The sequence below is a fragment of the Delphinapterus leucas genome, chromosome 7 (assembly GCF_059928025.1).
Source record: "Delphinapterus leucas isolate spDelLeu-1000000601 "Yukka" chromosome 7, BTC_Dleu_Yukka2, whole genome shotgun sequence".
NCBI lineage: Eukaryota > Metazoa > Chordata > Mammalia > Artiodactyla > Monodontidae > Delphinapterus > Delphinapterus leucas.
This window is the reverse complement of record NC_143135.1, coordinates 49,615,470-49,628,962: the sequence shown is the minus strand read 5'-3', so window position 1 is coordinate 49,628,962 and position 13,493 is coordinate 49,615,470. Positions and strand designations below refer to the sequence as shown.

The 13,493-nt window shown below is 42.0% G+C and overlaps 1 protein-coding gene across 2 annotated transcripts in view; it reads right to left on the bottom strand.

The window, feature by feature from the left end:
* The window catches only part of RNF121 (ring finger protein 121), an 84,665-nt gene that overhangs the window by 15,098 nt on the left and 56,074 nt on the right, over positions 1-13,493 (bottom strand). For both annotated transcript variants that reach the window (XM_022565807.3, XM_089915256.1), the window contains 3 exons: positions 9,086-9,240; positions 5,899-6,006; positions 2,993-3,113 (listed from right to left, as the gene is read on the bottom strand). In XM_022565807.3, coding sequence (XP_022421515.1) covers positions 2,993-3,113; positions 5,899-6,006; positions 9,086-9,240 — 384 coding nt within the window. The remainder of the gene's footprint in view (positions 1-2,992; positions 3,114-5,898; positions 6,007-9,085; positions 9,241-13,493) is intronic.

The following is a 13,493-nucleotide window of genomic DNA, read 5'->3' as shown; positions in this document are numbered from 1 at the left end:
AAGGAAAGCCATTCTCAATGTCAATTACCTAGGGAAGAGGTAGATCCTCATGTAAGATACCCTGTGGTATAGGGGAGGGGCAGCATCATTTTTGTCAGGAACACAGGCTTTAGGTCTAGGCATCTGGAGGACTGTACTGTCCAGATGTGGATTCTAGGTGGTGGGTGTTAAGATGACACCCAGTATACAGAGGTAGGCTGAGAGTTAGATGAGGCAGGGTCTGAAAACCCTGGAAAGCAGGCAGCCTGATAACTCAGATCAACCTCATTCAACTACTCACAGTTTATTTTCCTGTTATTCATCCTCAACCCTTTAATAAAGTCCGACGTGACTGTTTGATTCTGTGCTAAGAGGTACAGGGAGGTATGTGGGTTTATCCTTGGGACAGACTGTTATTGTGGAGTGGTGGGGGTATCCCACCACTGGTGGATGAGATCCCATAAAAGGAAGGAGAGTATGAGGGGTCAGGAGCTAGTGTTTGAGGCACTCTCCACCCTAACGAGAAATTCTCCCACCAGGTCTCTTGGTGAAGCTGGAATTTATCATTATTAGGGAATTATCTTATGAGGGATTATCACTTATAATCACTGCAGCACCCAATAATTCTTCCCAAGAGCACGGAAAGTGGCCCAGCTCAAACTGCATCTTAGGGAGGCCAATTTAATAATTCTATCTCCCAGAGGAGAAGCTAACTTGTGGATCAATTCTGAGCTCAGGAAAGGGATTCTGTAGATTGGTTATTAGGGAGCCCCACCTGAGGGAATAAAGGCTATGCTTAAACTGGCAGCTGATAATAACCTTGAGATAAAGTTGTTAACAACCTGGGAAAATCAGAGAATTGGTCCTGTAAAAACAGAACGAGAAGAAAAAGAAATCACTAGAGGGATTCTCTGAAAAGCTGGCTGTGCCACAGAAGCAGTCTCAGTGAACAGCTGTTGTTGAAAGTGAAGTTAGTAATTAGACAATCTCTGCTGTTGAAAGCGAAGTTACTAATTAGACAATCTCTGATGTTGAAAGCGAAGTTACTAATTAGACAATCTAGGGTCTGGAAATCTCTTCGGGGAGTGAACTGGTTAAAGGAAGAGCTGAAGTCTACACAAATAGATGAGACAGTGAAATGTTGCTAAAACATAAGACAGCTGTTCAGAAAAGAATCTAATAGGCTGTCTATAAAGTGACCCAATACACTGTTTTCAATTTGATCCATTACAGGAAAAATAAAAATAGTCCCAGGATACTGAGAAACAAAGTCCTAGACCTAAAACTGTACTTGATTAATGTTACCCAAGAATAATAGCTGAGTCTCCTGCTTAACGTGAATTGCCCTAAGCCTACCAGCCCGTGGCATGAATGAGATCACAGTAGCAGTGACATACAAATTCGTACAGCCAATAGGCCCCCACCTGCAAAACTGCCTCAGACTCAGCAAGAGTTCCTGAGGTGCCTCATATGAAGTCAGTGCCAAGCTTTCATGTACTTCTCAACTGGTCTCCATTGATATCTGCTGCCTAAAAGCTAGGACTGGTATCTGGATGCTCCAAGAGAACCTGCTTCCCTGACATTCTCCTAGGGTTTCTCTCCAATCTGCCAAACCTCTTGCTACCTCAGAAGTAGCAAGAACTTCTGAATGCCTTTCAGTCCCCACTCATCAGACAGAACCACACTTATTTCAGCACAGAACTGGGGAAATGTCTATTAAACTTGGAAATATTCCCTCTTATGGCTGGGTCTAATAGGATGATACTCAGATGGGAAGCACTTCTGTGTTGTTCACACAATTACAAAAAGAATGTATTACTTTTACAAACAGCAAAACAACAGACATTTTGAAAAAAAAGATATAAGGATATTGAGTTGGGTTTCTTACACTGGCTGTTACTTTACCTATATTTTAAGCTTGAAGAATCTCTGCATGGTCTCCACTTGGTCCTCTTGCAGCATTTCCTATCTCAGTGAAGGATCCAAGGAGTTGCTTGAGTTAGAAATGTCAGCTTTGATACCTACCTTTCTTTCCTTCATGTTTTTTCCTTCAGTCTCCAGAACTAATCTATATCCAAGTCCTGTCAACCTTACCTCCAGAATACCTCTCCGATAGTCCATTTCTCTCACTTTTCACCATCTCTACCCTAATCCAAGCTACCTTCATCTTGCCCAGACTACTGCAATTGTCTCTTAAAGACTAAGTGGGTCACTCTGATCTGTGGACCCCTCTCCAATCTGTTCTCTATCCAAGCAGCCAGAATGATCTTTTCAAAGTGCAAATCTGATGATGTCATTTTCTATCTTAGCCCCCTAGTATTTTTAGTATAAAAATCACAATCTTTCATTTGGCCTCTACAGCTTTTTCTAGCCTAGCCTTTGATTATTCCTCCATACACTTCCACTATAATTCAGCCCTACAACCACATGAGCCTAGTTCCTTAAAATGCTCACCCTTTCTCCCACTACAGGCCTCTTACACATGCTATTTCCTCTACCTGGTATACATTTCACTTTTCACTTCATCTGGTTAACTCTACTCATTGTTCAGGTCAGCTCAATAGTTACATCTTCAGGGAAGCCATCTTTGAGCCCCAAGACTAGGTCAAATGACATGATTATATTTGTTCATAGTATCATGAACCTCCCCTTCATAATATTTATTAAAGTTATAATTTTAATAATATAATATCATAAAGTATCATATATAATTTATTTGTGTTTTTATTACTTTAATACCCATCTCTGTCACTAGACAGAGGCATTAAATAAGTATCTGTTGAGTGACTCTTAACTTCCTGTGGGGTAAAGTGATTCTTATAATAGCTTAGAGTTAAAAATTCCAGGGTACATCTGAGATCGGTTTTCCAAATTTTAAGGAAGGAACCTCCATACATACCACTCACATCCTGAAGGATTTTGTATGGCTTATCTCTTCCATCAAACAAGTGATGCTATCCTGAACTCTTTGGAGGTGGCAGGAGGCAGTATTAAGGAGCCCAAGTGAACTCACCCCTATGGTAGATGCCATGTAGTCTGCACACATTTCTGCAAAGTCCCGCTCAAGAACACCATAGTAGAGGCCATAGAAGAGGAGAGAAATGCCAAAGTCCATGGCATCTTCTGGTTTGATCCTGTAAGGGAAGCAGCATGGCCTGTAAGGCCTGCCCTGAGATGCAACTGCTTTGGATTACTACTCTGGGACACAAATGGCAGCGTCTAAAGCTGGAAGCTTTAATAGCTGGAGCAAGTGTTGGCAAACTAAAACCAAATCCAGCCTGTTGCCTGTCTGTATATGACCTGTGGGCACCACCTGAACAGCCTAGGACTGGGAGCTGTGAAGACCAAGCCAGGGTATCCCTTTCTGCTCACTTCCCCACTCTGTTTCCAGTGCCTGCCTCCTCTGACTGATGACCATGCTTGCAGCTCCCTAGTTGGCACCTATATGTTGGGGACTCCACTACTGGCAACTGCTACACACTAAGCAGTGGAATTTTCAGTCCGGAAGTTAGCAACTCACTATTGAATTGCCTCACCTCCAGCCAGTTGCCCAAGTTGAAATAGCTGAGCCCTTCAAAAGGAGGGAAGGGCACAGCAGGATCTGGGTGTCACTGGAGCAGAGAGCGAAAATGATCCCAGGGGTCACCCACCTCCATCAGGCCCCTCCTTCTAAGAATGTTTCATATGATGGCAAGTGGGCACAAAGTATGTCCACCATCTGAGACAGGCCACCCAGGCAAACAGGATGGAGCAAGGGAGGAGTTTTCTCTCGTTATATAAGTACCTATATACCATCCTAGAGTTTGCCTTTTGTCCCACAAAGCCTAAAATATTTATTATTTGGCCCTTTATAAAGAAGTTTGCCAACCACATCTTTAGAAAACAAAGATAAAGTTAGTAAATATACACATACCAGTTACCATAAAATTTTAACTTGCATCTATACGTATTCTGTATCATGTCATCAAAGTTAAATTTTGGTCCAAGTCTCCTTACTAAGGACAATAGGCCTATAATATTAGGAAGTTTGTTTTAGTAATTCCAGGGACCAACAGTTTGCAAACTTGAGTCTTTAAATGTTTATTACAGAAAACTACCTTTGTTAAAACATTTGTACCAAGAATTGTACGTGTTCACTTAAAGTTGTAAATTACATTTAGCTTAGAAAGTTGAATTTGCCCACCAATCTTATAACATTTAACCTACTAACTAGACGTCATGATCTTACACCAATTAACCTGATTAGTAGCATAAAAATGGTCAAGATTCTCAATTATGTTTTCCTCCTTATACAGTTTATCAAAGTAAAAAAGAAACTGTAATTCTAGAATAAATACCTTTAAAACATAATAGAGAATCTTGGTTTTTACTTTTTTTAACCATCCAGGTTAGGAAGATATCTGGAAGTACCTTGGTTTTCTTTGATGAGATGTGTTGACTCTACACTGATAAATTCCTGTAAATATTTGTGGAGCCTGTTTATTCTTTCAGCCTGTACTACCCCTGGAAGAAAGAATTCCATGGGTGTCCTCTCATTATATAAAGTAGGACTTATTCCTTTCAGTTTCAGAGATTCCTGCCTACAGTATACCTGGTTTGGGGAAGAGGCCAGTGGTCATGAATTGAAATTTGAATCCTAAATCTCTAGCTTCAATGCATTGTTCCAATCCACAACCTACAGCTGTGGAAACCACATTTCTACCCTTTTCTGCCCTGCTTACTCACTGTACCCTCCAGTCCCAGAGTCCAGGATTACTTGGCTTCTGCCTTAACTGGGGGTGGAGGAAACCTGTATGCTGATACAGACCTTTTGGAAAGCTTATGACAATATGAAGCAACAGCCAGAATTCCACTCCTGGTCATGTACCCTTAGGAAGCAACTCTGCAATGTTATCTGTGACAGCACTGCACTGAAAAAACAACCTACGTGACCAACAACGGAGCAGGACTTAAAAGTCCACAGGTTAACTCTGTTTCCTGAGAAATCTCTTAAAGGTGGAATGTCAGCTGTGTCACAAAGTAGTAATGCTTATATATTAAACCTGACCTGCGATTAGAACACTGCATCTGGACCGGGAGAGTTTTAAACCTGATGTGTTCCTTGGAGAAGTAGGTCTTCTGGGCCTGGCTGGCTCCCACACTCATCTGTGTGGTCTCACTCCCTCATATCTCAGCCCTGGGACTATTGTGAGGACTCCTGCAGACGCTGCCCTGCTATTTCCTGTCTTGTATCTTTCTAGGTGGATCTGTTGCCAGGTGTGGCCAGCTGTGTCCCATGAGTTCAACTGTCTAGTCCAGGGTCGGCAAACTTTTTCTGTAAAGGTCCAGATTGTAAGTATTTTAGGTTTTGTGGCCCATATAGTCTCTGCCACGATTATCCAACTCTGCTGTTTTACTGCAAAAACAGCCATAGATAATGTGTAAACAAATGAATATGAGTGTTCCAGTAAAATATTTTTATTTTATAAAAGCAGAAGGTAGGCCAACTTGGCCCACAGGATGTAGTTTGCCAACTCCTACTCTCCTTGAACATAAGACCACTCAGAGTGGATGTTACAGTAAACAATACACACATGGAAAAGGAAAATGGTTCTGTTGGGGTGATGGAGTTATGAGTAACTGGCTATAATCATTATTATGCTTACTTTTGTTATTATACTTTCCCACTAAAATATAAATTCTTGGAAAGTACAACCAATGATTTGAGACTCTAACTCTGTATTATCCAGACATTCCTTTCTCTTTGCCAGCACAAATCATGGAAGGCCCACCCATCCTCCCATCCTCCAAAGCCAAGTCTCCTATCCTAGGTGCCATGTTCCCCTTGTTCATACTCAGGACCTGTCCCAGGAACAAAGGTACATCTCACCAGTCCCTCCTGCCCAGACACTAGCAAAAACAAAAGCAAAGGGTACTCACTTGAATAACAAGTTAAGACCAAAGAGGGTAAACATGACAGCCATGTAGCCAATGATGCCAGTGGCATAGCTGATTTTATAGATCAGCAGGAACCACTTATAAACCAACCTGGAGAAAGGAGAAAAAATTAGTAAAGCTGACACAGAAAGACTGGCCTAAGAGCCTCTGGATCACCAGAATCCCTTACTCTCACATCAATGGGGACATCAGGCTCTTTGCTTAGGACTTTTATTTAGCAAGGCTGGTCACTCCCTCAATTGCAGAAACACCTCCACATACCAGGGAGCTAGTGCTTTGTATTTTCCTGGTCTCAGACCAAGGGAAGAAAAGAGAAGTTTCAACCTCAAACAAAGAAAGTACACAGCTGACCTCAGATAAGTATGTCATCTCAAATTCAGGTTAGTTGGATGAGGAAGTGAAAATTAGTAACTACAGCTGTGCTCAGAAAGAAACAGGTATTCTTATCAGGAAAGAGGATTCAAGGGAAGATGAATAGAAGGTAGAATTAGCTACAGGCTTTTGTAACTGGGCAGGGTTAATGTGAATACTGCTTCACTCCTACCCATAGGCTAATAACAAAATGAAATATATCTAATGAGTTTGCTTCTGAATTTATTTTTTTTCCTGAAGGAGAAGGGATAAGGAAGGAGGCACTCAACGAATACCCTTGAATTGGATGTGTGTGCGTGATGGGGGCGGGGTGCGGTAGAATGGGGCTGTGCGATTCTCCTGAAGGAGGAGCCATGCTCCCTAGGATCCAATGAAAAGCAGTGTGGAATCTGGTTGATTGACTGCAACTAGGATCAGAGAGGAAAGATGGTTCCCAGAATGTACCAGAGCCTTTTAAATGTTATGGAGGTAGGTCCCTGATATCAGGAGCCACTGTTCTACCTGTGAGGAGAGCTAAGGAGTAACTTAGCAATCTGCCTGGCTCCTGAGAGCTGAGTAGGTTACTGCCAACCCTGCTGGGCCTCAGGGAGAATGCTCAAGGTCCCTGCCTGGGCCTCCCTGCTGTGGCTAAACAAGGGGCGATGGCTTCTCAGGCTGGCGGAGGGACCTGAACACCTTGCAGTGTCTGCCCTCAAAGACCACAGAGAGCTCCATTATCCAGGGTTTGTACTGATCAGATGGGACTGAGACACAGTGGAAAGGATGTGGCATTTTAGGTGGAACCTGGATTAAGTGAGGTTTAGTAGCTGGGTAACCCCAGATAAGTCATATCAACCTGAGACAAGTTTACTTATTTCTAAAACAGGAACCCCCTGCCACCTTTCTCATTGGATTGTACATAGTGTATATAATTTCCTGGTGTATATAATACATGCCCAATAAATGCTGCATGAATAAATGGGTGTTTATGAAATAAGTGGGTGTTTATGAAAGTACTTTGAAATTGTAAAGCAATATCAAATGCTAGTTGTTACTGTTATCAAAAACCTCCCATGTTATAGACACATTTTCAGTCATTTTAGCTAGATGTTGAAAATGTTACTCGATGACTCTTAACATGCTTTATTATACTTTTTCTTACCCTATATGAGGTAGCAATTATTATCAGAGGTAGCAATTATTATCACATTTTTAGGGATAAAGAATTCAAGGCTAAGAAACGTGCAGTCATAGGGGTCATATAATTAACAACTGGCAGGGCTGGGGTTTCCAATCCATATCCATCTGGCTCCAGAGTCTGTATATTCTATACTGGCTTTTAATGTAAACTACCACAGCCAGAGAGGGGCTTCTAGATCACTGACCTCACCTTGCAGATAAATTTTACTTTGTAGAATGAAACTCAGAAAGCCAAAGAAAGGTTTGTAGTAAGGTGGAACATAAGAGGTATGGGAAAAAGAGCAAGTTGCAACTTGGAAAACTTTGGATCGGATAGTCACAACTCTTGAGGCTGGCCGGTTCTTCTCTTAGGCTCTCCTGAACCTGTACACACGTGTCTCACAGTACTTACCAACTGCACTAAAACAGCTGCTTTCTTGTCCATTTCCTCCATTAAACCAAGTACTCCTTGAGAACAGGGACCATGTCTTTTCCAGCTCTGTATCCCCAGTGCTCAGCACAGGGCCTGACACATAGCAGGTGCTTGTTGAATGAATGAATGAATAAATGAGAAAATCTCTTTTTTTTTCTGTCAAGTATAGATATTAAATGACCTCACAAGCTGGTTGGGAGGATCAAATGAGAAATGCATTTGGAAATACAAAGAATTATACAGGGGACTTCCCTGGTGGCGCAGTGGTTAAGCATCTGCCTGCCAATGCAGGGGACATGCGTTTCAGCCCTGGTCCGGGAAGATCCCACATGCCGCTGAGCAACTAAGCCCGCGCGCCACAACTACTGAGTGTGCGCTCTAGAGCCCACGCGCCACAACTACTGAAGCCCGCGTGCCTAGAGCCCATGCTCCGCAACAAGAGAAGCCACCGCAATGAGAAACCCATGCACCGCAACGAAGAGTAGCCCCCACTCGCCGCAACTAGAGAAAGCCCGCGCGCGGCAGCGAAGACACAATGTAGCCAAAAATAAATAAATTAATTAATTAATTAAAAAAGAAAAAAGATGTATACAGGCAGGGGCTGCTTTGTGACCAAAGAAGGAAGTATTGTTTGCTGGAAAATTGTAAATTTGCTGAGATTCATTCACTCAACAAAAATTCAGACAATAGGCTATGTGCCAGACCCCGTGGTAGGGCCTGGATATACAGTGACAAACAAAATGGATATGGTTCCTGATCTCATAGTTAGTTTAGTGGGGGAGACAGACACTCAAAATAATATTTAGTTATAAACTACGATAAGTTTTATGAAGGAAAACTACAGGGCACTAGGAGAGAATGTGACAGAAAATCTAATTTAGAGATCAGAGAAGAGGTTACAGAAGAAAATGACAGTTATAATGAGACCACAATGACCAGGATTTGCTTACTTATTTTGTTAGCTTTTAATATAAACGGACCTTGATGTAAACTGTAAGGTAAGCTATAGGGAAAGACTTGGAGGTTTTTATTCTGTGAATGGGGCAGGAGGTCTCCCAATCAGCTCGTTTTGGTGGGGCTTTGTGCCAAGTAATCTTGGCAGACAAAAACTAATTTTTTCAGTCTAACCCACTAGCCTCCCGTGCATCCCAACCCGTTAGTTCAGGAAGCCTAGCTCCTTCCCACTACCCACTCCTAAATTCTCACCTTGGGGTTGTCTGTACTAGTGGTTTTCGGGTGGCTCGGAAGGTGACAAAGGCTGTGACGGCAGAGAACAAGATCCAGATCACTAGGAACCTCCACCAGTGCAGCTTTACTGTGAAATAGAGGGGAACAACCCACATCTGAAAGAGGGTCACCATCTGAAACACAAACACAAGCACTTCAGCTCTAGCCGGCTCCCTCTGCAGCTCTATCTGCAAATCCAGAGCGCATCTTGTGTGTTCCATTTTAGCCTGATCCTCTCCTACATTTCCAATTTTGGATAAAGGCACATCCTAGTGACCCAAGTTAGAAATCTGGGACCGTGCTTGACACCAACCTTTTACTCCCCCACCCGACTGTTTATTGTACATATTCTTTCCTTTACATTTGAGCCCTTGCTACCCCTTACCTGGCTGACTATGACCTCTTTGTTAAGTCTCCTTGCATTCAGCGTCTCCCCCTCCAATCTATCCTTCCCAGGAGCACACAGTCTTGAAGTATGTCATCCCCCTGCTTAGAACCCTCTAAGGGTCCCCAGTCTACAGGATAAGATTCAACATGCTTAGACCCAACATCCTTAGACAGGCAGTCAAATCCCCCACAATGGAGCCCCAAACTACTACTTCAAGGACCACCTCCTACCATTCCCCATGCCTGTAGTCAGGCTGTTCCCCTCAGGGCAAAATTATCCTTCCCATCTGTCTTTTGGCCTGAGGGTATCACATCCAAGACACACAAAACCTTCAGTCTCCCTTCTAGGCAGAATAAATCATGACTTCCTATTGCTCCAAACGCATTTTCTTTTCTACCATCATTACAGTGCTTACCTAGAGTATGAGACTGGATTCGAATTCGTTCTCTAGCTTACTGTAACCTCCTTGAGAGCAGTGACAAGGCCACACTCATCTGATTCCTCTGTGCTAGGAAACTGTCTGGCCCATGACAGGTCCTCGGTGAATTTAGATAAATGAGGGGAAAGCAAGACTAGAACCCTAAGAGGGAAGCACATTTGTTTTAAAGAGCATCTATTTTACTTTCCCTCCTTCATATCTTTACCTCAGACTTGTTAGCTACAGAGTTCCAAATGTATAAAACAATTCTAAGTCAGAAGTTTGGACCAATCACGAGTCTTCTGCTCCCCAATGTCTCCTAACTCCCTCCCGCAACCACCCAGTTTTTACTAGATGTCACTCTTCTCAGGTGAATAGCAGGTGTAAAAACAGATAATTAGCACTTAATAGAGGCTTTCTTCTTGGTATCATTAAATGAAATGAAAGAATTTTTTTTAAAAAAAGGGGGGGTGGCTATAGAGAGGAAAATATTAGCTAGTTTCCTAAAGTTCCACAGAAGAGAAAGCTTTTTTTTTTTTTTTTTTTTTTTGGTACGTGGGCCTCTCACTGTTGTGGCCTCTCCCGTCGCGGAGCACAGGCTCCGGACGCGCAGGCTCAGTGGCCATGGCTCACGGGGCCCAGCCGCTCCGCGGCATGTGGGATCTTCCCGGACCGGGGCACGAACCCATGTCCCCTGCATCGGCAGGCGGACTCTCAACCACTGCGCCACCAGGGAAGCCTCCAGAAGAGAAAACTTTTGAGAAACTATTTACTCTTGGGGATTTCTAGACTAGGCTGCCCAGTCCAAATATAATGTGAGTCTCATATGTAAGTTTAAGTTTTCTAGGGGGGAAAGCAGGGAGGAGGCGGGGAGTCGTGGTGGGATGAATTGGGAGATTGACATATATACACTAATATGTATAAAATAGATAACTAGTAAGAACCTGCTGTATAAAAATAAATAAATAAAGTTAAAAAAGAAATAAATGATGGAGAGGGTGTGGAGAAAAGGGAACCCTACTACACTGTTGGTGGGAATATAAACTGGTAAAGCCACTATAAAAAAATAAATAAGTTTTCTAGTACCTATGTTAAAAAAAAAGTAAAAAGAAACAGATGATCTTAATTTTAATAATATATTTTATTTAACCCAATATATCTAAAATATTACCGTTTCAAGATGTAGTCAATATAAAACTATCTATGAAATATTTTACTTTTTTTTTGTACTACAGCTTTAAAATCCGATGTTTATTTTACATTTACAGAATATCTCAAAAGAGACCAGTCACATTTCCAGTGTTCAGCTGTCACATGGGACTGGTGGTTACAACACTGGATAGTGCAGCTTAAAGCATCTTTTTAGTGTTAAGCTGTCTGTAGCTACTACTCTCTCATAGACTGCTCTGTGGCAAGAAAAAGCGTTAGTTTTTTAGTGTTATTTTACATATTAAAAAAAAAGAGACAGTGGAAGAAAATGGTAAGCAGCCACTTTGCTTTAGAGCTTCCAGCGCTGTGTGCCCACTGGTCAGCGAACAATGTAGCCTCAGTACCAATTCCACTGTACAACAACCTGCAGTTGACTCTGAATGAAGCATTCTAAAATATTCTGGCCTTACAAAAAAAAGTGTGAAAAGCACCAGGATGTACTAACGGCTACCCAAATAATGTTCCAGGTGACATTCTAGGAGATACTTGGAGACCAGGAAAAGACATCACAACAAACAACTGCAGATTATTTAAACTAGGGGATAAGGCAACCAGAATCGTGACACTAAAAGGGGGGTAGATGAAGGTGGGTATGGAAAGAAGGGCTACAGGCAGGGTCTTTAGCCTTCACATTGTTTGCTTTAACAGGCTCATGGGGGTGTTTACAAAACAGTAGGCCCAGAAACTAGAGAAGAATTAAATCACATGGCCTGGTCACATGTGTCCGCTCTGAGAAAGAACAGGAATTCCTATCTCCTTTGAGGTTTTCCAAAAAGTTGGCTGTTACATAAAACCCAGCAGCCTGCCCTAATAGCCTCTTTCCCACTCCCCATCAATCACCAATAGCATGTTCTTGGGGGGGAACCCAGTCAAGATAATTTTCCCTATGTGAGCTGCAGCTCTGCATATTTTGGGTGTGGTGAGAGGCAGAGGACCTGGATTCTATTCTGGGTTGAAAAAAGACATAATTAGGAGTAAGTCTGGGCATCGGTGTAAAATGAATGGAAAATCTTGCCTCATTTTGTAACGTTCAGGCTTGAAACTTTAAGGGTGTAAAGCTACTCAACTTACACATCATGAAAGATAAGAGAGGAGGGGGGTGGGTAGGAAAGGGAAGGAAGGAAGGAGATTTAGGGACAGGATTAGGCTCTTTGAAACCAGATGGCCCAGTAGAAGCCCAGCAAACCTGGATTCTAGTTCTGTTCTGCCTCCAACTCAGTAGGTAACCCTAATGAGGGCCTTCCTCCTTAAAGGAAGGGTTTGACTTGATTTTCGAACTCCTTCAAGCTCTAGCACGCTAAGGTTCTGTTAAGCAGCCCTGTATCTCAGACTCCCTGGAAGGGTGAAGGCAGCCTTCACTCATTCATCCAAGTACTTACTTTGCACTTCATGAGAAGAGGAATGCAGAAATAAATAAACATGACCTCTATAGTTCGTCCCTGTCCTCAAGGAGCTAACAGTCTAGCAGCAGGAGAATAACATACATCAAACCCATATTTTAATGATTCTATGAATCCTTACACCCTTTCTAAAGAAGAAGTACAAACAGACATCATTAAAGAGCAAATGAACAAAGCAGAATGCGATAATATAGTGAAAAGAACAGTAATTTTAGAATTAAAGAGTTCTAGATATGAATCCCAATACGGCTATTTACTGTGTTACCTTAGGCAAGTCACTTAACTCTGACAGCCTGTTTTCTGAACTGTAAATGAGGTAAACAGTACCTACTCTCATCAGGCTATATAGGTCATGGGAGTTAATGCATGGAAAACTTTTAGAACAGTACCCAACAAGGCAAGCATTCAATATAAGTAATATAATAAATATAATTTAAGGATTCAATATAATAGCTCTTATATTTCAATAGCAGCAACGTATATAAAACAACAAGCATAGTTGCATAGTAAGCATTAAGTAAATGAGAGCTCTTATTATGGCTTCACACAATCAAAAATTAATAAAGCCACATATATAAGGGAGCAAAGACTGCAATGAAATAACCAAAATAATCAACATATTAAAGGTGGTGGGGTTATAGCAATTTCTTTATAATGTTTAATTTGTCCTTTCCAGGAAAAATAAATGATCCAAAAACCCAAACCAAGGATTTGAAGCCATTTTCAGGTATCGAGACACTCTGTGCCAGGGAGGCTTGAAAGTCAGATTCTCTTCAAAGCCTGGAAAGCAGCTGCTGGGGTGAGAGCTCAGTGCCTGACATGCAGCAGGCAGAGGGGCTGTGTGAACACAATAGTCTACCATGGGGAAAATGGTAAGTTACAATTTTGCCTGGTTAATTTACTTGTGTCTACTGTAGTATTTATTGGCATTCTACTTAATAAATAAATTGAAGCTTCCTCATTAAGGAAGGC